This window comes from Carettochelys insculpta, chromosome 6, assembly GCF_033958435.1.
Source record: "Carettochelys insculpta isolate YL-2023 chromosome 6, ASM3395843v1, whole genome shotgun sequence".
NCBI classification, from domain to species: domain Eukaryota; kingdom Metazoa; phylum Chordata; order Testudines; family Carettochelyidae; genus Carettochelys; species Carettochelys insculpta.
In genome coordinates, this window is record NC_134142.1 from 39,087,123 (window position 1) to 39,111,299 (window position 24,177).

Below are 24,177 nucleotides of genomic sequence, written 5' to 3' on the forward strand. Positions count from 1 at the left end.
CCCTGCCCTCTTGACAGGAACAAGCACCATTCCTTTTTTTTTTTTTTTTAAATCTATTTGCTCCAGATTCCTAAATGGCCCCCACCAGGGCTGAGCTCACAAGCCTGGGGTTAGTAAGCCAATACTCAAACCACTGAGCTATCCCTCCCCCCAGTGAAAGGCAAGTGATCGTGAAATACATCCAGATATTCCTGGCAAGTGAAAGTGGTGCACTACCAAAGCCCCAGTTATTGTTGTGTGGTATAGCCCAGTTCATGCACCATTGGCTATTTTGGGTTGTGAGAGGCCTCTGTCAGCTCCACATGCTGTACACACTGACTCTGTGGGCAGCACAGGAGTTTAGGACTCTCCTGGTGCCTCCCACAACAGCCTGGCAGTCCCCAGGTCATAGGTAAACCCATGTGCAGACAGTCATGCTGCCTGCATCAGTGGCACCATTCCCCATTGTGCAGTATGTCCTGCCAACGTTCGCCCTCTTGTAGGTGCCACGCTTCTGACTATGAAAGACAAGCACATCAAAGCCCCATTTGGTTTGTATACCTTGCATGGGTGGAGATGTTCAAAGGATGACTCACCTTAAAACAAGCACATACCTTTGGAGGCACGCTCCCACTGCTCTTTCAAAGTCATAGGGGATTTCTAACTGCATCTTTTATGAGTTGGTGGGATATCCCCTGTCACCGATAGTCTGAACCACTCAACCAGAGCGCAAACATCTATGTTGGCCGCCTTGTTGCACATCCCAATCCAGAACATCTTTTAAATCATGACATCGTTCTTGGTACACATGTTCAAAGCCCACCATGCCATTGTTCAGCAAGCCAGAGATGATGCTGGCTGTGGCAGCATTGTGTTGGTGTCTGCATGTCCATGAACACCTACCTTCCTCCTCTTTGGAGTCACCCAAGTTGAAAGAACTTGAACAGCACTTGAAGAAGAAAAGAGAGTTGCCTTTTTCTACAACTGACATACTTCAAAATATGTTGCTCATTTCTATTCCATGACTCGCCCTCCTTTTTCACTGTTGAAGTTTCCGGCAAGAAGGAATTGAAGGAATGGGGAGCTTAATCTAGACAAAGCACTTGATGAGATCACGACAGAGTATGTAACCCTGGGAAGAAAGATCAAAGAATATGGTGCACAAATGGTGTTCTTGTCCATCCTCCCTGTGGAAGGAAGGAGTCCAGATAGAGACTGTTGAATTGCAGAGGTAAATGCATGGTTGCATAGGTAGTGTTGCAGACAAGGATTTGGTTTCTTTGACCATGGGATTCTCTTTCATGAACAAGGATTGCTGGGAAGAGATGGGATCCACCTAACGAAGAGAGGAAAGAGTATCTTTGCGAGCAGGCTTGCACGTCTAGTGAGGAGGGCTTTAAACTTGGTTTGTTGGGGGATGGTGACACAAGCCCTGATGTAAGTGGGAGAGGAGTAGGGAAAAATAAGGTACATTTACTGGGTGAAGAGGAGAAAGTGAGTCAATTAGTCACTTCTCTAAGGTGCTTGTACACAAATACAAGGAGCCTGAGGAACAAACAGGAAGAATTAGAGGCCATGGCACAGTCAAAGAAGTATGAGGTGGTTGGAATAATGGAGACTTGGTGGAATGATTTGCACAAATGGAGCACAGTAATAGAAAGGTATAAACTGTTTAGGAAGGACAGATGGGGAGAAAAGGGGGATGTGTTGCGCTCTATGTGAGGGAGCAGTATGATAGCTTAGAGCTCCAGTATAAGGAGGGGGAAAAAAACCAGTTGAATGTCTTTGGGTTAAGCTTAAAGGCAGAAATAACAGAGGTAATGTAGTTGGTGTCTGTTATAGACCACCAGATCAGGGAGATGAGGTAGATTGGGGCTTCTTCAAACAGCTAAGAGAAGCTTCCAAATCACAGGCCCTGGTTCTCATGGGAGACTTTAATCATCTGCACATTTGTTGGGAGGCCAATACAGCAGCACACAGACAATCCAGGAAGTTTTTTAGAATGTTGGAGATAACTTCTTGATTTAAGTGCTGAAGGAGCCCACCGGGGTCATGCACAACTTGACCTGCTGCTCACAAACAGGGAAGAGCTAGTAGGAGAAATAGAAGTGGGTGGCAGCCTGGGCTGCAGCGACAATGAGATCGTAGATTTCAGGATCCTGACAAAAGGAAGGAAGATGAGCAGTAACATACAGACCCTTGATTTCAAAAGAGCAGACTTCCCATCCCTGAGAGCACTGATGGGCAGGATCCCGTGGGAAATGAAGATGAAGGGGAAAAGAGTTCAAGAGAATTGGCAGTATTTTAAAGAAGTTGTACTGAAGGCACAGGAACAAACCATCTCACTGCATAGTAAGAAATGCAGATATGGTAGGCAACCAGCTTGGCTTAACAGGAAAATCCTTGGTCAGCTTAAACTCAAAAAGGATGTGCATAAGAAATGGAAACGTGGACAACTGACTAAGGAGGAGTATAAATATAGGGCTGGAGAATGCTGGGTAGTAATCAAGAAAGTGAAAGCACAATTGGAACGGCTGCTGGCAAGGGATGTGAAGGGTAACAAGAAGGGTTTCTATGGGCATGTTAACAATAAGAGGGTTATCAGGGAAGGAGTGGGGCTGTTCCTGGATGAGAGAGAGAACCTAGTGACAGATGATGTAAGAAAAGCTGAAGTACTCTGTGCTTTTTTCGCCTCTGTCTTCACGGACAAGGACAGCTCCTACACTACGGTGCTAGACAATGAAGTATGGGAAGGTGGAGGGCAGCCATCAGTGGGGAAGGAGGGAGTTAAGAGCTACTTAGAAAAACTATCAGAGAGGTAGATGTGTTAGTCTGTATCTTCAAGAACAAGAAGTCCTGTGGCACCTTATAGACTAACAGATATTTTGGAGCATAAGCTTTTGTGGGCAAGGACCTGCTTTGTTAGATGCATGGGGTGGGGTGGGGGAAGGTTCAGAGGCGTATTTGAAGAGTGGAGTCACAGCAAAAGGAAGGACCAGAGCTGACAAGGTCTATTCAGGCAGGGTGGAAATGGCCCATTGTCAGTAGTATACATCAAGAGAGGAGAAAACAAGTCAGATCAGTCGGGTAGGATGTGGCCCATTGTCTGATTCTAATGTGGAAGTGTGAACATCCAGAGCAGAGAAGCTGCTTTTGTAAGGGGCCAGCCATGCTCAGTTTCTGTTTAATCCTTGGTTGAGGGAGTCAAATATGCAAATGAATTGTAGCTCAGAGAATTCTCTCTCCATTTTATTTTTGTATTTTTTTGTTGTAGGACTGCTACTTTTAAATCTGTTATTGCGTGTCCAGGGAGATTGAAGTGTTCTCCTACAGGTTTTTGAATATTACTGTTTCTGGTGTCTGATTTACGTCCATTTATTCTTTTATGTAGAGACTGTCCAGTTTGGCCAATGTAAATTGCAGTGTGGCGTTGCTGGCACATGACATGTATTATGTTAGTAGAAGTGCAGGTAAAGGAGCCCCTGATGGTAGAGTTGATGTTAGGTCCTGTGATGATATTGCTGGTGTAGATATGTGAGCAGAGTTGGCAGTGAGTTTTGTTGCAGGGATTGGTTCCAGGTTTAGAGTTACTATGTTGTGGTCTATAGTTGCTGGTGAGAATTTGTTTAAGGTTGGCTGGCTGTCTGTAGGTGAGGACAGGCCTGCCTCCCAAGGTCTGTGAGAGTGAAGGATCGTTGTCCAGGATGGGTTGCAGATCACTGATGATACACTGGAGAGACTTTAGCTGAGGGGGGGCTGTATGTGATGGCCAGTGGCGTTCTCTTGTTTTCCTTGTTGGGCCTGTCTTGTAGGAGGTGGCTTCCGGGTACCCGTTGGGCTCTGTCAATCTGTTTCTTCGCTTCCTTAGGTGGGTATTGTAGTTTCAGAAAAGCTTGGTAAAGGTCTTGTAGATGTTTGTCTCTGTCTGACAGATCGGAGCAAATAAAGTTGTACCTTAGCGCCTGGCTGTAAATAATGGATCGTGTAGCGTACCCTGGGTGGAAGCTGGAGGCGTGGAGATAAGCATAGGGGTCTGTGGGTTTTTGGGATAGGGTAGCATTTATATGACCATCTCTTATCTGCACAGTAGTGTCGAGGAAGTGGATCTCTTGTGTGGACTGGTCCAGGCTAAGGTTGATGGTGGGGTGGAAACTGTTGAAATCGTGGTGGAACTCTTAAAGAGCCTCCTTCCCATGGGTCCAAATGATGAAGATGTCATCAGTGTAGCACAGGTAGTGAAGGGATGCTAGGGGACGAGAACTGAGGAAGTGTTGTTCCAGGTCAGCCATAAAAATGTTGGCATACTCTGGGGCCATGCAGGTGCCCATAGCAGTGCCACTGATTTGAAGGTATAAATTGTCCTCAAATCTGAAATAGTTGTGGATGAGGACAGAGTCACAAAGCTCCACCAACATTTGTGCCTCGGTCTCATCAGGGATAATGTTCTTAACAGCTTGGAGTCGCATCTTCATGTGGGATATTGGTGTAAAGGACCTCTACATCCATAGTGGCCAGGATGGTGTTTTCAGGAAGGTCACCAATGAATTGTAGTTTTCTGCGGAAGTCAGTGGTATCTCGAAGAAAGCTGGGAATGTTGGTAGCATAGGGTCTAAGTAGAGTGTCCGCATATTCAGACAATCCTGTGGTGGGAGGGCCAATGCCTGAGATGATGAGGTGTCTGGGATTCCCAGGTTTATGGATCTTGGGTAGAAGGTAAAATAAACCTGTTTCGTTTCAAGGGTTTTGTCTGTGTAGATTTTTTTCTGTGGTTTTTATAAGGAGGGTCTTGAGCAGATGCTGTAGTTTCTTTGTGTATTCCTCAGTGGGATCCTGGTATAGTGGCTTGTAGAATGTGGTATTGGAGAGTTGCCTTGCAGCCTCCTTTTGGTAGTCTGTCCTGTTCATAATGACAACAGCACCTCCCTTGTCAGTCTCTTGGATGACGTCAGATTTGTTTCTGAGGCTGTTGGTGGCATTGCGTTCTGCACGGCTGAAGTTATGGAGTAAGCAATACAGCTTTTCCACAATTTCTGCCTGTGCACGTGGGTGGAAACATTCTATGTATAGGTCCAGTTCGTCATTTTGACCATCGGGGTAGTCCATGAGGAATTCTTGTTCTTGTACCGTAGGCGGGAGGGTACCTGTGGGTCAGTGCGCTGTTCAGTGTCATGTTGGAAGTATTTCTTGAGTCGGAGATGGCAAAAGTAGGCTTTCAGATCACCACAGAACTGTATCAAGTTTGTCGGGGTGTTGGGGCAGAAAGAGAGTCCCCGAGAAAGGGCAGATTCTTCTGCCGCGCTGAGTGCGTAGTTGGATAGATTGACAATATTGCTGGGTGAGCTAAGGGTACCACTATTGTGGCCCCGTGTGGAAAGTAGAAGTTTCGATAGTTTACAGTCCTTTTTCTTTTGTAGAGAATAGAAATGTGCATTGTAAATCTCCTATCTTGTTTTAGTGAAGTCCAGCCACGTGGCAGTTTGTGTGGAGGGTTGTTTTTTTATGAAGGCCTCCAGATTTGAGAGCTCTTTTTTGATGTTTTCCTGTTTGCTGTACAGGATGCTGATCAGGTGGTTCCTCAGTTTCTTAGAGAGTGTGTGGCACAGTCTCTCACGATAATCTGTGTAGTATCTTGATTTCAGTGGGTTTTCTATCTTCAGTCCTTTTGGTATGATGTACTTCTATTTGCATTTAGAGAGGAAGATGATGTCTGTCTGTGTCTGTGCAAGTTTCTTCATGAGGTTGATGGATTTCCACTCAATAGGGCTAAATGCAGTGCCTTGCATGGTGACAAGTATCAGAGAGGCAGCTATGTTAGTCTGTATCTCTGGGCTCCTTTACCTGCACATCTACTAATATAATATATGTCATCATGTGCCAGCAATGCTGCACTGCAATTTACATTGGCCAAACTAGACAGTCTCTACATAAAAGAATAAATGGACATGAATCAGACACCAGAAATGGTAATATTCAAAAATCTGTAGGAGAACACTTCAGTCTCCCTGGATACTCAGTAACAGATTAAAAAGTAGCAGTCCTACAACAAAAACATTTCAAAAGTAAAATGGAGAGAGAAATCTCTGAGCTGCAATTCATTTGCAAACTTAACTCCATCAACCAAAGATTAAACAGAGACTGAGAGTGGCTAGCCCCTTACAAAAGCAGTTTCTCTGCTCTGGATGGTCACACCTCCACATTAGAATCTGACAATGGGCCACATCCCCCTTGACTGATCTGACTTGTTTTCTCCTCTCTTGATGTATACTACTGATAATGGGCCATTTCCACCCTGCCTGAATAGACCTTGTCAGCTCTGGCCCTCCCTTTTACTGGGACCCCTCTCTAACTACTCCTCTGAACCCCACTCCCACAGACTCATGCATCTAACGAAGCGGGTCTTTACCCACAAATGTTTATGCTCTAAAATACCCGTTAGTCTATAAGGTGGCACAGGACTTCTTGTTGTTCTAGAAAAACTAAATGTACACAAATCCATGGGTCTGGGTTTAATGCACCCAAGGGTACTGTGGTAGTTGGCAGATGTCATTGCTGAGCCTTTGGGTTTTATCTTTGAAGACTCTTGGAGATTGGGAGAGATCCTGGATGACTGGAAAAAGGCAAATGTAGTGGTCATCTTTGAAAAAGGAAAGGAGGACAATCCAGGGAGCTATAGACCAGTCTATACTTACTCAATCCCTGGAAAAATAATGGAGGGAATCCTCAAGGAATCTATTTTGGAGCACTTGGAAGAGGGGAAAGTAATCAAGAGTAGTCAACATGGATTCACCAAGGGCAAGTCATGCCTGACCAATCTGATGAACGTCTATGATGAGGTAACTGGCTTAGTGGACATGGGGAAATCAGTGGATGTGATACACCTTGACTTCAACAAAGCATTTAATACTGTCTCCCACAACATTCTTGCCCATCAGTTGAGGAAGTATGGATTGGATCCATGGACTAAAAGATGGATAGAAAGCTGGCTTGATGGTTGGGCCTCATGGGTAGTGGTCAATGGCTCAATATCTGGATGGCGGCCGGTTTCAAGCAGAGTGCCCCAAGGCTTGGTTCTGGGGCTGGTATTGCACCCTCTCTGGATGAGGGACTGGATCACACCCTCAGCAAGTTTGCAGATGACGCTGAGCTGGTGGGGAGGCAGATACGTTGGAGGGTAGAGATAGGATCCAGAGTAACCTCGATAAATTGGAGGATTGGGCCAAAAGAAATCTGATGTGGTTCAACAAGGAGAAGTGTAGATTCTTCTTCGAGTGTCCCCGTGGGTGCTCCACGTTAGGTGTCGGGCTCGCCCTGGCGCCGCAAGTCGGATCTTCCAAGCAGTTTCTGCTGGACCGCGCATGCGCCGGTGCGCACCACTCCCTTGCGCGCTCCTGGCCACGTGCGTGATCCGGTCCCCGCCAGTTCCTCTTTAACCGCCATCGGCTGCAGACGGAATCCACTCAGGCTACGGCCAGAGTTAGCGTATTTAACGTTTTAATTGTTTTAAAGTTTCTTCAGTCTTAGATTAAGTTAGTCGGTTGTTGTTTTCAACAAAAAAAAAAAAAAAAAAAAACAAAAAAAAAACAAAGAAAGGGAAGGAATTCAAAGCTTCCAATCCTAGTAACAAGCGGAGCACCGGAGGCCAGGAGCCTAGGGCCATTAGCCCTCCTGCCGCAGCAGGCTTTATCCGAGAGGGGAACAAGCACAGAGAAGGTGCTAAGTACCCTATTAACAACTCAAAGACTCACCACAATGTCTTCTTCAGGATTCAAGAAGTGTGAGTCGTGCCACGAGGCGATGCCAGCGTCTGATGGGCACAGTCAGTGTATAAGGTGCTTGGGGGAATCCCATGTCACTCAGAAATGTTCCTTCTGTGCCAAGTTAACAGCCAGAGCAAGGAAGGACAGGGAAATGCGGCTGAAAATGCTGCTGTTCGACAAGGCCCTCCAGCCAGACGTGCTGGAGCGGCTGCAGCAGGAGGGACCCTCCGGGGCCCATAAAAGGAAAGCCGCGTCCCTAACTCCATCAGCGCAAAAACAGAGGAAAATCTCCCCAACCCGATCCCTGCCGGCAGCAACAGCGAGCGGGACGGGTGGAGCACATAGCCCCCAGCCGCAGCTACAGCTGATCGGTGGTGGCGTGGAGACGCACGTGGCGGAGGTTCAACCTCCGATGATCAAACAGCCACCCCGCACCGCGGGCAGGGCGGCGGCTAAGCAAGCGCCGGAACCGGCGGCTCCGCAAACAGCGGCACCGACCTCCGGGGAACCGGCAGCGTAGGGCACGCGGCCTGCAGGCACCAGGGGCGACTGCCCGCGCGGCACTGCTGAGGAGCGTGCCGAGCGCGGTGCAGACTACGGGGCTGAGATCCCCGACGCGTCAGGGGGTGGAGCCACCCCCACAGGGGAGGGGAAAGGCAGCACAGAAAACACGGCACTGCAGTCCCTCTCCAGGCAGGGCTGCAGAGCTGCTTTCTCTGAGTCCTCCGCTCGTGCTGCGGACCCCAACAAGAAGGCAGGGGTCACCCCTAGCCTATCCGGAGCCCCCATCTCCATTTCTACAGCCAGCCTCCCCATGGCTTGGACAACCTTCGCCCTTCTTGGGCTTCAAGCCACTTGAGTACTATCACAAATTGGCCTCTCCAGCGTCCCATGTCTCCAGAAGATCTCGCTTCCCCAGACGTAGGGGGTGTGCACCAAGGGAGTGGTCCAGGTCACCATCCCAGGAGCAGTGCCCGTGTTGCCATGGTCCCCCCTATCATGCGGGGCATAGACACCATAGGCATACTACCAGGGACAGATCCCCACAGATGGTTCCGTATTCCCGAGGGCAATCGCGAACGGGGACAGAGACTCACATATCTCAGGGGGAGTTGGTTCTGGAACCCCGGGATTTTCCCTCGCAAGCTTCTAGCGAGTGGATGTACCACCGTCAACAGGACCCGGAGGGGTCCAGAGAAGCGTACCCTAGCAGTTCCTCGCTGTCCTCCCCGGATGAGGCTATGGCCCCGGGGGACGTCCATCCTCCGGATGATCTCAAACAGTTCCAAGAGCTGTTTGAAAGGGTGGCCTTCACGCAAGGCATCCAGACAGCAGAGGTGCGAGAGAAGCACCATAAGCTCCTTAAAAATCTGAGACCTCTGGCCTCCTCTAAAATAGCCATACCGCTTGACGAAGCAATCTTGGAGTCCGCCACCACGATATGGCAGACCCCTGTGACTTTTCCGCCTGTCCACAAGAGAGCGGACAAGAAATACTTCGTGCTGGCGAAGGGCATGGAATTCCTATTCAGCCACCCGCAACCAAATTCTCTGGTGGTAGAATCGTCTCAACAGAGATCAAAAACGTCTCAGTTCAAAACAGGGGGAATGGACAAAGATGCCAAGAAACTAGAGCTGTTTGGTAGAAAGGTCTACTCCTCCTCCACCCTACTGTTGAGAATGGTGAATTACGCAGTGCATCTAGCGAACCACAATTTCGACAACTACTCTAGGTTAACCTCCCTCATGGACTCGCTTCCAGAGGACAAGAAGCCGGTGCTCAAGGCTATCGTGCAAGAAGGCTACGCGGCCTCGAGGATGGGAGTTCAGATCGCCCTGGATGTTGCGGACACAGCAGCACGCTCAACAGCTATGGCAGTGGTAATGCGAAGGGAGTCCTGGCTCCAAACATCGGGTATACTGAGGGATCTGCAGGCGAAGATCGTCGATCTCCCCTTCGACACGCAGAAGCTGTTTGCTGAATCAACTGACTTGGTCCTTCATTCCAGTAAGGACTCAAGAGCCACTCTTAGGACCTTAGGGATCTACACCCCTCCATACAGAAAGAAAAAGTACTACCCTGAGCAAAGACGGTACCAGTATCAGCCACAGCGTCCCCAGTACCACAGGGGTTACGAGCAAGGGCGACATCAACAGCATCAACAATATAGAACTCCCAGGCGACGTTCCCAACAGAGCCATGCCTCCTCGGGGCAGGGACAAAGGCCACAAGTTTGACAGACAGATCCAGGGCTGCGCCATCACTACCATCGCACAATGTCATCCGAAGCTGTTATTCCACCATCACCTCTGACCATTCTACGACCAGTGGCAAAGGATCATCACAGACAAATGGGTGCTGGAGATCATAGCCACGGGGTACGCGATCCCCTTCCAGTCGCTCCCACCGCCACGACCTCCACCCAGGCCCCACCTGCAGGATGCCTCCCACGAAGTGAGACTCAAGCAGGAGGTGGACCATCTTATGCTCATAGGGGCAGTGGAAAGAGTGCCGGAGCAACTGCAAGGGAAAGGGTTCTACTCCAGATACTTTCTCACAGAGACAAAGACAGGAGGCTGGAGGCCCATCTTAGATCTTCAAGGCCTCAACCGGTACCTGCGCAAGCAACGCTTTCAGATGATCACAATCGCCTCCATCCTTACGGCACTGGACGATGGAGATTGGTTCGCAGCACTCGACTTACAAGACGCGTATTTTCACATAACTATCCATCCGGCTCACCGACGATACCTCCGGTTCATGGTAGGCAAAGAACATTTTCAATACAAGGTCCTACCGTTCGGCCTCTCCTCGGCCCCCAGAGTCTTCACCAAGACCTTGGCAGTGGTGTCAGCCTACCTGCACAGACGGGGTATTTATATTCCCGTATCTGGACGACTGTCTACTCAAAGGGGCCTCAAAGGAGGAAGTACTACGCATGATACGCGTCACAGCAGGCACGTTCTCTTCGCTTGGCCTGGTTATCAATCTGGCAAAATCAAAGATAGACCCCACACAGGACATAGAGTTCATAGGGGCACGCATAAATTCTATTACAGCGAGAGTGTATCTACCAGAGACACGCTTTCGGGCCATCGGCTCCTTCGTGCAAGTCATCACCTTCAGCCCTACGGTGCCGGTTCTGACGTGCTTACAGCTGCTGGGCCACATGGCAGCAGCGACGTTCGTAGTACAGAACTCCAGGTTACACATGCGCAGCATGCAGCAGTGGCTGGCGAGCGTATACAAACTGGCAGCACACACCGTTCACAGGGTGGTGTCGCCCACGACAGAGGTGCGCAAATCCCTGCAATGGTGGGTAAACCCCAAGAACATGCTAACAGGGGTACCCTTCCACCAACCACAAGTATCGGTTTTTCTTACTACAGATGCCTCCCACATAGGGTGGGGAGCACACATGGGCGAAGAGGTGACGCAAGGACTGTGGTCCTCCACGGAACAGTCACTGCACATAAATATACTGGAGCTCAGAGCGGTGTTCAACGCCTGCAGACACTTTCGAGACCGTATACAAGGCAGAGTAGTCGGGATCAGTACAGACAATACCTCCACCATGTTTTATATAAATCGGCAAGGAGGAGCTCGGTCCCGTGCCTTATGTGCGGAAGCAGTCTGGTTGTGGAACTGGTGCATCGCCAACAATATAACCTTGAAAGCCTCGTACTTACCAGGCACTCACAATGTGAAGGCAGACCAGCTGAGCAGGCGTTTCGCACTCACGCACGAGTGGCAGATCCGTCCCGATCTGCTACGACCGATTTTTCACGCATGGGGCTTTCCCCAGATAGACCTGTTTGCCACTCAACACAACAAGAAGTGCCCACTATACTGCTCCAGGGCAGGACTGGGACGGGGGTCCCTGGGGGACGCATTCGTGATCCCCTGGAGGGGGCCCCTGCTTTACGCTTTTCCTCCCACAGTGCCGATCCACAAAGTCTTGCAGAAAGCCAGGAGAGAAGGAGCCTGAATGATCCTGATAGTCCCAACGTGGGATCGACAGCAATGGTTCCCCCTAGTCCTGCTCATGTCGGGCTGTCCACCGATGCCCCTCCCGGTGGCGCCAGATCTGCTCACGCAAGCCCAGGGGTCCACAGTGCATCCGCACCCCCAAGGCCTGCGACTACAAGTGTGGTTAATCCATGGCTCAGCTCCCTAGAGAGCACATGTACGGAGGAAGTGCAACAAGTCCTAGAAAGTAGCAGGAGGGCTTCCACGAGGAAGACCTACAAGCAGAAGTGGAGTCGCTTCACGGCATGGTGTTCTACCAAACAGTTAGCCCCCCCTTTCGGTGCCTATACCTGTAATATTAGAGTATTTACTGGACCTCAAGAGAGGAGGACTCTCACTATCCTCGTTAAAGGTCCACCTTGCCGCCATTTCGGCGTTCAGACACGAAGAGGAAGGGCACACGGTGTTCACCCATCCCATGGTTACCAGGTTCCTCAAAGGGTTGGTAAACCTATACCCCCCTCGGAAACCGCTTCCACCTTCGTGGAACTTGGACCTGGTGCTTAATGTGCTAACGGGACTACCGTTCGAGCCTTTAGCCACGGTTTCCCTCCGCCTCCTTACGATAAAGACGACCTTCCTTCTCACAATCACATCAGCTCGCAGGGTGAGCGAGCTTGCGGCAGTTATGGCAACGCCACCCTGCACAATATTTTCCAAGGAGGCGGTAACCATACGGCTGCATCCAGCCTTTGTTCCTAAAGTTTCTTCTGAGTTTCATATTAACGAACCTATTGTTTTACCCTCGTTTTATCCAAAGCCTCATAACTCTAACAAAGAGGCGCGCCTACACCTCCTGGACGTGAGGAGGGCGCTAGCCTTCTATATAGACAGGACCAAGTCCTTCCGGAAAATGGATAGACTCCTAGTCTCTCTCGCTCCCAAATTGAAAGGAGAAGGTCTCTCTTCGCAGAGAATCTTGAAGCACATCGTATCCTGCATAAATGTGCTACAAATTCAAAAAGACTCCTTTACTGGCCACGCCCAGGGCTCACTCCACTAGGGCGGTGGCGGCATCAAGAGCCTTTTTCAAGGGCGTTGCGCTAAAAGACATTTGCAGACCGGCGACCTGGTCATCCTATGACACCTTCGCCCAGCACTATGCCCTTCACAGGGTATTCCAAGAGGATACCCAGCTCTCGACAGTGGTCCTCTCGGGGACAAGCTGCACATGATCCGATTACCCACCTCCTATTTTGGGTTACTGCTGGGTAGTCACCTAACGTGGAGCACCCACGGGGACACTCGAAGAAGAAAGAGAAGTTACTCACCATAGTAACGGTGGTTCTTCGAGATGTGTCCCCTTGGGTGCTCCACCACCCGCCCATCCTCCCCGCTTCAGATCTCTGTTTAGTGTTTTGAAGGAGCATCTGAGGCGGTTGGTCAAGGAACTGGCGGGGACCAGATCGCGCACGTGGCCAGGAGCGCGCAAGGGAGCGGTGCGCACCGGCGCATGCGCGGTCCGGCAGAAACTGCTTGGAAGATCTGACCTGCGGTGCCGGGGCGAGCCCGACACCTAACGTGGAGCACCGACGGGGACACATCTCGAAGAACCACCGTTACTACAGTGAGTAACTTCTCTGTCCTGCACTTGGGACGGAAGAATCCCAAGCCTTGTTATAGGCTGGGGACTGACTGGCTAAGCAGCAGTAGAGCAGTAAGGGATCTAGGAGTTATGGTGGATGAAAAAGGCTGGTTATGAGTAAACAGTGTACTGTTGTAGCCAAGAATGCTAACGGCATATTAGGGTGCATTAGGAGAAGCATTGTGAGCAGATCTGGAGAAGTGGATATTCTGCTCTCTTCAGCACTGGTGAGGCCACAGCTGGAATTTTGGGCCCCAGTTGGGTCCAATTTTGGGCCCCCCAGTATAAAAAAGGACATGGATGTGCTGGAGCAGATTTAGCGGAGGACAACAACAATGATGAAGGGGCTGGAACATGTGACCTAAGAGGAGAGGCTGAGGGATTTGGGCTTATTTTAGTTTGCAGAAGAGAAGACTGAGGAGTGATTTAATAGCAGCCTTCGACCTCCTGAAGGGGTGTGCTAGCGAGGATGAAGAAAAACTGTTCTGAATGGTGTCAGATGGCAGAACAAAGAGTAATGGTCTGAAGTTACAGAAGGAGAGCAGTAGGTTGGATGTTAGGAAAATCTATTTCACCAGGAGGGTGGTGAAGCATTGGAATGCATTACCTAGAGAGGTGGTGGATTCTCCCTCCCTGGAGGTTTTTAAGTCCCAGCTTGACAAGGTCCTGGCTGGGATGACTTTTCGATGGGGTTGATCCTGCTTGAAGCAGGGGGCTGGACTAGATGACTTCCTGAGGTCCTTCCAGCCCTATCATTCTATGATTCTATGAAAGCCAAGGGAATATGGAAAGCAGGGATGAATTTTAAAACAAAAATAGCATGAGTTATGTGGAAAGCAAATACTTGTATGTTCTGATATTTTACAATATAGTGTGAGATTGAGCAAAAGTTGAATACACATTGGGATTGTCTACACTAGCTCCCTACTTCGAAGGGAGCATGCTAAGTAGGATGTTGGGAGTTTATTAATGAAGTGCTGCAGTGCATATGCAGCACTTCATTAAGCAAATTTCCCCCACCCCCAACTAGCCGCGGCAACTCCAAAGTGTTGAACTTCGATTCGAAGTACCCCGGGCACTTTTACATACTGGCAGGTGAGCGGTAGCTAGACGTGAGCCGGCATTTCAAAGTTTAACACTTCGAAGTTGCCGTGGCAGGGGGAGGGATTTGCTTAATGAAGTGCTGCATGTGCACCGCAGCGCTTCATTAATAAAATCCCAACACCCTACTTACCATGCTCCCTTCGAAGTAGGGAGCTAGTATAGACACAGCCATTATAAAAAGCCATGGAGAGGGAGAATGGGGATGTGAGGGAGAGGAAGGAGGTTTTGAAGCTCAGTTACAAGCCTACAAAACTCATTTTTGTATAAAAAGCATAATTGAGCACAATTTTTGTGATGACAACTCACATACCACTGTAACAAATCTTCTCAGAGATATTGTGTTTAGGGTTGTCTGAATTGGATTTTTCTCTTTTCACTTTTAAGTTTTTCCCCATTAAAGATGTATAAAAATGTTGAGCGGTACTGATATGTTTTTATCCTTATTTAAAAATCTGTTTGAATCTTTTTTTCCACATTAGAGGTTATCAGCGTCTTGCCAACAAATTTGACATGTGTGCAGCTTCTGGAGGAAAAAAATAATGACCTCACTAATGGATACATAACATCAAAGAAACTGCGTGTCGTCATGGGGAGAAACACAAAAATCCTAGTGTTTTTTTTTTCTTTTGAAAAGAAAAACAGTGACACAAAAACTTTGAGAGTTTTTAGACACCTGGATGCATCACTTATCTTGAGATTCAGTGAAGTAGATGAAAGTAATTTGGATATCTTGAAGAATTTAGAGATACAAATAATATAGTGTCAGATAATCTGGGATTTTAAAAATCCCAGATGAAAATCCTTTTGATGAAATTCTTGAAAATGATGATTAAAATTTTTCACAGTTGAAATTCAGAACATAATTAGCAGTTGTCTGAGTTTTTTCCAAATATTTGCAAACTTCATTTGAACAGTTGTTACAGCAGTTTTCCATAGATGTAATTTCCTGAGTTTTCAGGTTAGTTTGTTAAGGTTTTGGCCATGTGATTAGCCTTCCACATAACATTTCATTTTCTGGGATATTTTAGTCATTGTTCCTTTTCTTTCTTAACTTCCATGTATTGTCTTGAGGATGAGAGAGTGTGCAAAATGTGTAAAACATACACATACATGTACACATTTTTTAAGTTAATACAGGCTGTCTTCCTTTTAATAATTGAAAAGAATTTAGGATAAATACTAAATTCTGGTTCTTTAACACAATCCTGCAGTCAACATGCAGCTTTAAAAATGTTAGAAAACTGATATACTCCCAGATTAAAAACTGGTATGATTGATACTTTTATTTTCAGATCTATAGATCAATATCTTAACATATCTAAATTTCCTTTAAATGTAACGTTAACTCTGAATTTTCTGGATTTGTAACGTTTGGCTTGAGGATAATTACAGCTTGCCTGTGATGTTTGTTACTTATAATAATATATACTCTTGACCTTTAAGTGCAGTTTGACACCTTTTTTTGTATTGATATGTTTTAAAATAAATTTATTTAAAAGTAGCGTTATAATTTCCTTGGAAAAAATTGACATAGTTTTGTGTCAAACATAAATAACTCCTTAACTACTTTTAAGAATTTAAAAACAAACAAACAAAAACACCTAGTACTGGATATAATGTGATATAGACAAACTTCATACAAGTTCTTATCATTGCTTCCCCTGAAGATAGTGACACTCTTTATCAGTATCACAAAGTACAGTAAGTTTCCATATACTTTTGGGAGGGAGTTCTTAAAAATTATTTTATAATTCAAACAGATATTGGAAGAAGAAATAGTGGTAATATAAAATTGTTGGTCAAATAGCATCCTTGCAATGCAAAATACTGAAGAATCTATATTAAGATACCCATAAGGTAGTCTCTCTGCTTTGTTGCTATGCATTTTTCTTTCTTCCATAGTATTAGTCCCATAGAAGTGGTATATCTCAGACTGCAAAGAAGATGGGAAAAAGGGAAGAGTGATTCAAATTGGTCCCTATTTAATCAATTATGTATGCACACACCTATCCTTAAGTTTTCAATTAGTCTTAGTGATTTGGTGCAGTTACTTGCATGTTTAAAGTTAGTTAAATTCCCAAGTACCTTTGAATCATGGACATAATCTATAAATATTTTCTGTTCTCACAACAGGAAGTTTATTTCTTACTTTCAAGCAGCATACTTTGCACCAAATTTTGGTCTGATGAATTTTTAGGTAAGATTTTATTTATTTTTTTTTTTTCATATTTCCTAGGTCCTTAAAGAAAAGGATGACCTAAAGGGTCAGCTCCTTTCTGCAATACATCAAATAGAAAACCTTCAGAAGGAGCTGAATGATGTACTTACAAAAAGAGCCCAGCAAGAAGAGGAACTTCGATGTAAGGAGGTAAAGCTCAGTGAAACCAAGTCTCAACAGATAGCTCTTGAGCAAGAGTTCAGGGAAGTCCAAGACACAGCACAGAAACTGGAGAGTGAGTTGCAAAAGCAAATCCTACTACAGAACCAAATGAGACATGAAAAAGAATGCTTAGAGGAAGAGCTTGAAACAGCTAACATGATCAGTGAAAAAGACCAGGCAAGATTGTTAGAGATGCAAGCAGATATAAAGAATTTAAGTGCTATTCGGGCAGAGCTGACAAACAGATTAGCAGAAGAAGAGAAAGCCAAGAAAGAGATTCTCAAGAGCTTCTCAGACCTCCACAAACATCAGGAGTCAAAGGAAGAAGAGATGATCACAACTAGCTGGCAACTGAAGATGGAAAGAGATGTTCACCAGCAGGAGCTTGCAGATCTTAGATCAGAGTTGCAGAATGTGAAAGCCAAGCATGAGAGAAATATTCAAGAGCTGATGAAGCTCTTTAGGCAAGAAAAGGAAGAGGCAGAAAACCATATTAGGAAGCTGAAGGTAACTTTGCTGAATAATTCTGCTGTTGAATTATTTGTTCTGTTGGTCGATGAAGTTAAAGTATAAATTTTTTAAAGATCTGTATATATTTCTGAGCACTTCAGAAAACATAAAACTATCAGTAAAGCAGCTCATTCATAATTAGCCTGGCTGAAATGGTTTGTAGCAAATCAGGAACTACTGCTGCAGGGACACTGAAAGCTTTTAAGAGGAATTTTTACCTGTTTCTGAAGTTCTAACAAAGGTAGATGTGATGATAAATGATTACCTAAAACAGTACATATTTCACAGGTATTGAAGTTGAAAGATCTCTTGTGTGTAATATCTTTAGGACAAAAGCCTTCATTAATACAGCAGTAACTTTGGTTAATTAGATTGTAGAATGCACAGAACAGGCTAAGTAAAGCACTGGCATTTTAACACTTTCTGATGCCAACCTCTGTGACTACTGCCATTATAACTGCTATCCCTGGTATGATGTGGACCTATCATGTTCCAGATGTTGCTGCATGTCTGGATGTGTGTGTATGGCACAATAACTGCAATAACATCACTGGCACTCCAGGAACAGTTTCTGAATATGAATCATAATAGCATCTCAAATTTGCAAAGTTAGTTTTAACAACTCATTGGTAAAGCATTTCTCAAGTATACAATTTCCATATAACTTATATAAAGAAAATAATCTCAGTAACTGTACCATAAAAATATTTTAGGAAGCAGATTGTTAAATTTATTTAGAAAACAAGCTCACATTTTAGTGCATTTTATTTGCTGCTGACTCTATGCTAAATGATTAAATATGAAGAAAACAAGAACATTTTATGTTCCATAAGACTAATCTGAATGAAACTTAAGAGTATTTACATTGAAATGGATACTCTGAACAATTGTGTTAATTTTCAGTGCTCGATTGTACATGTATATGATCAATCTGTTACTTTTTTTGTTGTAAACTAGTGTAGGATAACATACAAATAGTTCCTTCTTTCTTCACACCTAAGCCATGTCTACACGTGCACGCTACTTCGAAGTAGCAGCACTAACTTCGAAATAGCGCCCGTCACGGCTACACGTGTCGGGCGCTATTTCGAAGTTAACATCGACGTTAGGCGGCGAGACATCGAAGCCGCTAACCCCATGAGGGGATAGGAATACCGCCCTACTTCGACGTTCAACGTCGAAGTAGGGACCGTGTAGTCGTTGCGCGTCCCGCAACATCAAAATTGCGGGGTCCGCCATGGCGGCCATCAGCTGAGGGGTTGAGAGATGCTCTCTCTCCAGCCCGTGCGGGGCTCTATGGTCATCGTGTGCAGCAGCCCTTAGCCCAGGGCTTCTGGCTGCTGCTGCCGCAGCTGGGGATCCATGCTGCATGCACAGGGTCTGCAACCAGTTGTCGGCTCTGTGGATCTTGTGTTGTTTAGTGCAACTGTGTCTGTGAGGGGCCCTTTAAGGGAGCGGCTTGCTGTTGAGTCCGCCCTGTGACCCTATCTGCAGCTGTGCCTGGCACCCTTATTTCGATGTGTGCTACTGTGGCATGTAGACGTTCCCTCGCTGCGCCTATTTCGATGTGGTGCTGCACAACGTCGAAGTTGAACATCGACTTTGCCAGCCCTGGAGGACGTGTAGACGTTATTCATCGAAATAGCCTATTTCGATGTCGCTACATCGAAATAAGCTACTTCGAAGTAGGCTTCACATGTAGATGTAGCCCTAATGTGCAATTTCCATCTTTAGCCACGTAGAGTAGTTAGCAATGAATGTTGCCTAGACATTTGAATTGGTGGTACTTTGAAGTAAATGAATAGTGCTTGTAGTGTGTAATTTTGAAGATTATACTTAAATAGCTGATGTGGAAGATACTGAGATATTAGTGATAGGTGGGCTACTGTATGGTGCATTAAGTAAATGGGGAATGAGTTAATGTGTGTGCAGCAGGAGAGGCTGTGGGGCATGGGTAATGTTAAGTGTGTGTGCATATATGAGGGAACCTGTCATGGGGCAGGCCAGGATATGTGTGTGAGAGGCTTGTGCTGGGGAGAAGCCCACTGTTCCTGCACTAAGGAATCAATTCTTGATGGACTCCCATGCTGTGCAGGCGATAGGCTTTTAGTTCTGCTTAAAGTAGAAATTACAATGCTGTCTTAATCTTGTAATCACCACCAGTTTCCATTCTGAAGACAAGTAAGCCGAGGCACTGGGAGTTAAGTGGCTTGCTCAAAAGTGCCTCCATGAGCTAATTATGCATAATAATAATGTGCGACTTACATATGAAACACATTCTTAGTGCTACTTACTTAAAGAATATACACTGTGTTATTTACATACACACCATTCATATACTGGCCAGGGATTGTCTTGTTGATTGTCTCCAGCTGTACAAATCTTTAATACAGTCACAGTGCAGAGAATATAAGAGAGTTGACACCATGTTGTGCATGCACTTAAAATGGAAATGGTTTTTTGCTTGCTCTAATGGGATAATTTACTTTTCAAGTTTGTTCTTATTGAGTCTCAATCCCAAGGTCCATGAAAATATAACTGTTCCCCAAACAAATGAGCTTCCCGTATTAGTACTGTGCATTTTTTTTAATGTAAGGCCAAATTTCTGAAGAATTTCTTAGCGCTCCCCCACCCAGTGCCATCAAATTGCTATTATCTTTATTGCATATCTCAGTTCTCCTTTTTTATGGAAAGATAAATCTTTTACATTTAAGGGTAACCCTTTTTATTCAATCTGTCTGACATAAAAAAACTGAAAAGAATTAAAAGGGCAAAAAAATGCATCTTTGTACAAGTGTCCCTACTAATAGCTTTCAAACCATAGACTTCTAGAAATTCTAGGTGAAAAGATCATTAAGTCATCCATTTCCGTTTAAGCATGAGTGATTTGTGGTACTGATCCTCATGATGAGAATAACACATTTTTAGTGGTTTAGGCTTCCAATGAATTTCAGTAATGGAACATTAATTTCTTTAACATTGAGCTTTTCTACAGCACTATCAAGTTGACAAGTGTGTAAAAGTTGCGCTTCATAATACACAAGTTGTCCATTTAGTAATCTCCAAATTTGTTGGATCTTGCAAAGTCTTATTGCATCCCACAGATTACACTGCAGGCATCAGTGCTCTTTAGCTCATTGAACTGGTTTTGGGTTATGAATAACCTTCATGACAGATTCACTTTGTAATAGAAAAAGCTTCTTTGTATATTAGCTGTTATGCTGCCTGTGATAAAATCATATAGTTATGACTAGAGAAACAGTGGTCCAGTTTCTGTGTTATGCACATATGCACATACAATGCTGACGCTTACTTTTAGAAATGTAATCCCAATAAAATTCTAGAAACTGATTTAATATTGATATCTTCCCCTAATCTTTTATATGGATTTGGGGCTACAGAATTTGGGAATATTTATGAAGAACTTGTGTACTGACTGTGTCCTCTATTTTCCATTACCATTAGACAGAACTTGTAGAAGACAAAAATGTAGTAAAAGCTCAGCGTCGACAGGTGGAGAAGATGAAAACTGAATGTGATAAGCTGACAGAAGAATTAACCCAGAGTGAAGAGGAGAACACAAAACTTAGACGGAAATATGAATTTGTGAAGCAGGAATTAGAGGAAAAGGTAAGCAGTTATACTAATCTCACAATTCCAGGATTAGTATTAACCTCCCAACCTTATAAGGATTCTCACTTGCAACCACAGGCTATACCACAATAATACTGTCCTGGAACTTTTCCTTGCAACAAGCCCCGTTACCAACTTTGTCCACATATGTGTTCTGGAGATACCATCACTGGACCTAACCATGTTAATTACAGAATCACGGGCATGTTTCTTTGTTGTATATGTCCTATATGCCAACAAGGTCCACGCACCATGTACATTGGACAGACTGCAAACACTCCTCAACTAAGAATGAGTGGATATAGAGCAGATATCAAAAATCACCAAATACACAAACCTCTCAGGCAGCACTTCAATGGAGTGGGCCACTCTGTAAAGACAAGAGAGTTTGTGTTCTACTGAAAAGGGACTTTGACAACTGTCAACAGAGAGAAAGATCAGAACTGATATTCGTATTCAAATTCAACACATTAACAAGTGGTTTGAACAGGGACAGCAATTACCTGACCCATTATAAGGACTCTTTTACATACTTTGATGTTTGACCTCACTCTTAACTTCCCCACCTCAACCCTCCTCACCCCGTCTCTCTGCTCTTCTGATTTGCCAACCTTGATAACAATTTTTCTGATTTGTCAATCTTGATAACTATTTTTGGACCTAGTAACAGAGAGAAAGCCATGCTAGTCTATGCACTATCAAAACAAAAAGCAGTCAAATAGCACTTAAAAGACTAGCAAAATAGTTTATTAGGTGAGCTTTCGTGGGACAGCTCTTTTTTTGTTTTTTTGTTTTTTTATTTTTGGACCTCTGTGCTTGATATGTTGTTGTAAGAAGTGGATCTGTCCCACGGAAGCTCATCACCTAATAAATTATTCTGTTAGCCTTTAAAGGGCTACATGATTGCTTTTTTTGTTTTGGACATTTGATATATACTGCCCAGTATTCATCTAAATACAGCAGTCAGATCCAATGGTTTTAGATTGTCAAATAATATATGTAAGTTATGGGAGAATACTTGCAGCCGTTCTAGTTTAGGCTATGATTATATTACATGAAGCAAGTTAAATATGGTTGGGTGAAGTGAGTGCTTTCATACTGGCTTGGCATTCGTGTGAAGTACAGCATGATGTTGCTGACAGTGCTGACTTTCAAATATGTCAAAGTGAGCTCCTGATCATAACTAGCCTTACAACAAAAGTGCAGATGACTTTCTGCTAGAATAGCGACTTGCATTCTTCCAGATTTCCATGCGGGTAGCTCACAGCTCTTTTTAACTCATCTATTGCTTTGAGTGGATAAATTATTCTTCCTTATTTTGTCCTTAAATTTGTTGGGTAATGCTAAGAATTCCAAATCAAGTTTAAGGTTGTGTAAGTATAAAGTTATCTGAAAACAGTAAAAATAATTTAAAATAACTTGGCTAAAGTCTTTTCATGCTTGAATATTTAAAGGACAGCAAATAGAATTTTGCCCAAGTTTATAAGAAAAACTCAATTCTGAGTGCAGAAAGAAACACAAGGCATTTCAGTTCAAAGGGTGATTTTCTTGAAAAGCTATCTGAAAATGTGGGTTTTGTAGAAGAATATTTTCTTAATGATAATGGTATCATGACCAAATGGAAAAGGTTAGTATGAAGTAAAGAAAGTGTTCTAAGTGTTTGAGCATCAAGTATTTTTTTTAAATTTCTAAAAAATGATACTTTAAAGAAACAAACGATACTCTAAGTCCTCATAATTGTTCCTCTTTGACTGCTTGTTCATGTGTATTTCAATTAGGTGTGTACATGCATGCATTCACGTTGACTAGAAGTATTTCCAATAGCTCTATCTATAGGGTTGGTCTGTGTGTCTCCTGCAGTGGCACCTTCATGGCATCCAATGCAGTGCCCTGATGACCCCTCCCTTTCTCAACTCCAGGGATGGCAGGCTGGAACTCCTGTAGCTCTTACTTTGCAGGCACACCTTTTTTCCCTATTACTGAACAAAGTTTTTCCTGTTATAGTTGTTCTTGATTAGTGTATACATTTATATTAGTTAGCATGTTAGATTGCTAGTTTCACCAGGTTCCCTCCAAATCCCTGGGGCATTTTTCCCTATTACGCTTGGAAATGTGGCATGCCACAGTCATGATGGTTAAAACGTGCACAGACTGCTCTAGGCACATGCTGAAAAGCAACCCACACTCCTCTTGCTTCCATTGTCTAGGAGAAGGTCACCAAAAGGATCGTTGCCACATCAGTAGAGTTCAGACTCAGAACTCTAAGCAAAAAAGAACAGCAGCTTTAAGTTCTTCTGATGGAGAAGGCTCTGCGCCCATAATCTAACCCTGGGCCCAGAGATAAGGCGTCAAGTACATCCTCAGTAGTACAAAGAAAGATGCCCCAAGGCACCACCACACATGCTCTAAACAATCCCCAGGTAGGCAACCTGTCTGATTGCTGGTGCCACAAAAAAGGAGGAAGCCAGATAACCATTCCTCCTCTACTGCAGTGGAATTGCCACCCCCAGAGGGCCACCAATCCAGGTGAGCATTGACACCTCTCAGAGGGCAGGTCAAGTCTGCAGTCACACGCAGGTTGCCAAACCCACTGAAAACTCCCTCAACTCGCGAGGAATTCCAGGTGACTAAAGAGCTCATGACTGCCATGGCACATTTCTCTTTGCCTTGTTGTGAGAAATCACTGATGCCTCTGGCACAACAGGTCATATCAAGAGGAAAGCCTGCAGGAAAAAAACACAGGTCATATCGAGGGTAAAGCGGTCAATAATGTTGAGATGCTCCCCGTTGCCGAGCCCATAACATCCTCAGGTGCTGAGTAGAGACCTCAGTAGATTACTGAGCACCACTGCTCTGTTCATAGAGCCTTAGTGCTGCCATAGTTCTATGAGTCAGAGACATTGGCATCACAATTGGACTCTTACTGCTCTTGATGCAGCTCAAGGTGATCAAGGTCTAGGCAAGAACTTTCTTATTGCTTGCCTCAGTGGCCTCTGCAATGCTGCAGTGGCCCTTCTGAACCCCCTAGGCTTTTCATCAACCTCAAGGGCTATTCCAGTGGATCTCTTTTCTCCCATGCCATCAGTGACCGTGGCATCTGCTCCTTTACCAACACCTACCACATTCATACTGTTGATGGTAGTAGCCATTCCAGGTACCGTGCAGTTGACCAGAGCTCTGGTGCTGGTATAAGAGGATCC

At 45.1% G+C, this 24,177-nt stretch overlaps 1 protein-coding gene across 1 annotated transcript in view; it reads left to right on the forward strand.

The window, feature by feature from the left end:
* CEP128 (centrosomal protein 128) overlaps positions 1-24,177 on the forward strand; it is a 315,311-nt gene that overhangs the window by 78,591 nt on the left and 212,543 nt on the right. Inside the window, exons 14-15 of the mRNA XM_074998779.1 lie at positions 16,691-17,341; positions 20,810-20,974. Coding sequence (XP_074854880.1) covers positions 16,691-17,341; positions 20,810-20,974 — 816 coding nt within the window. The remainder of the gene's footprint in view (positions 1-16,690; positions 17,342-20,809; positions 20,975-24,177) is intronic.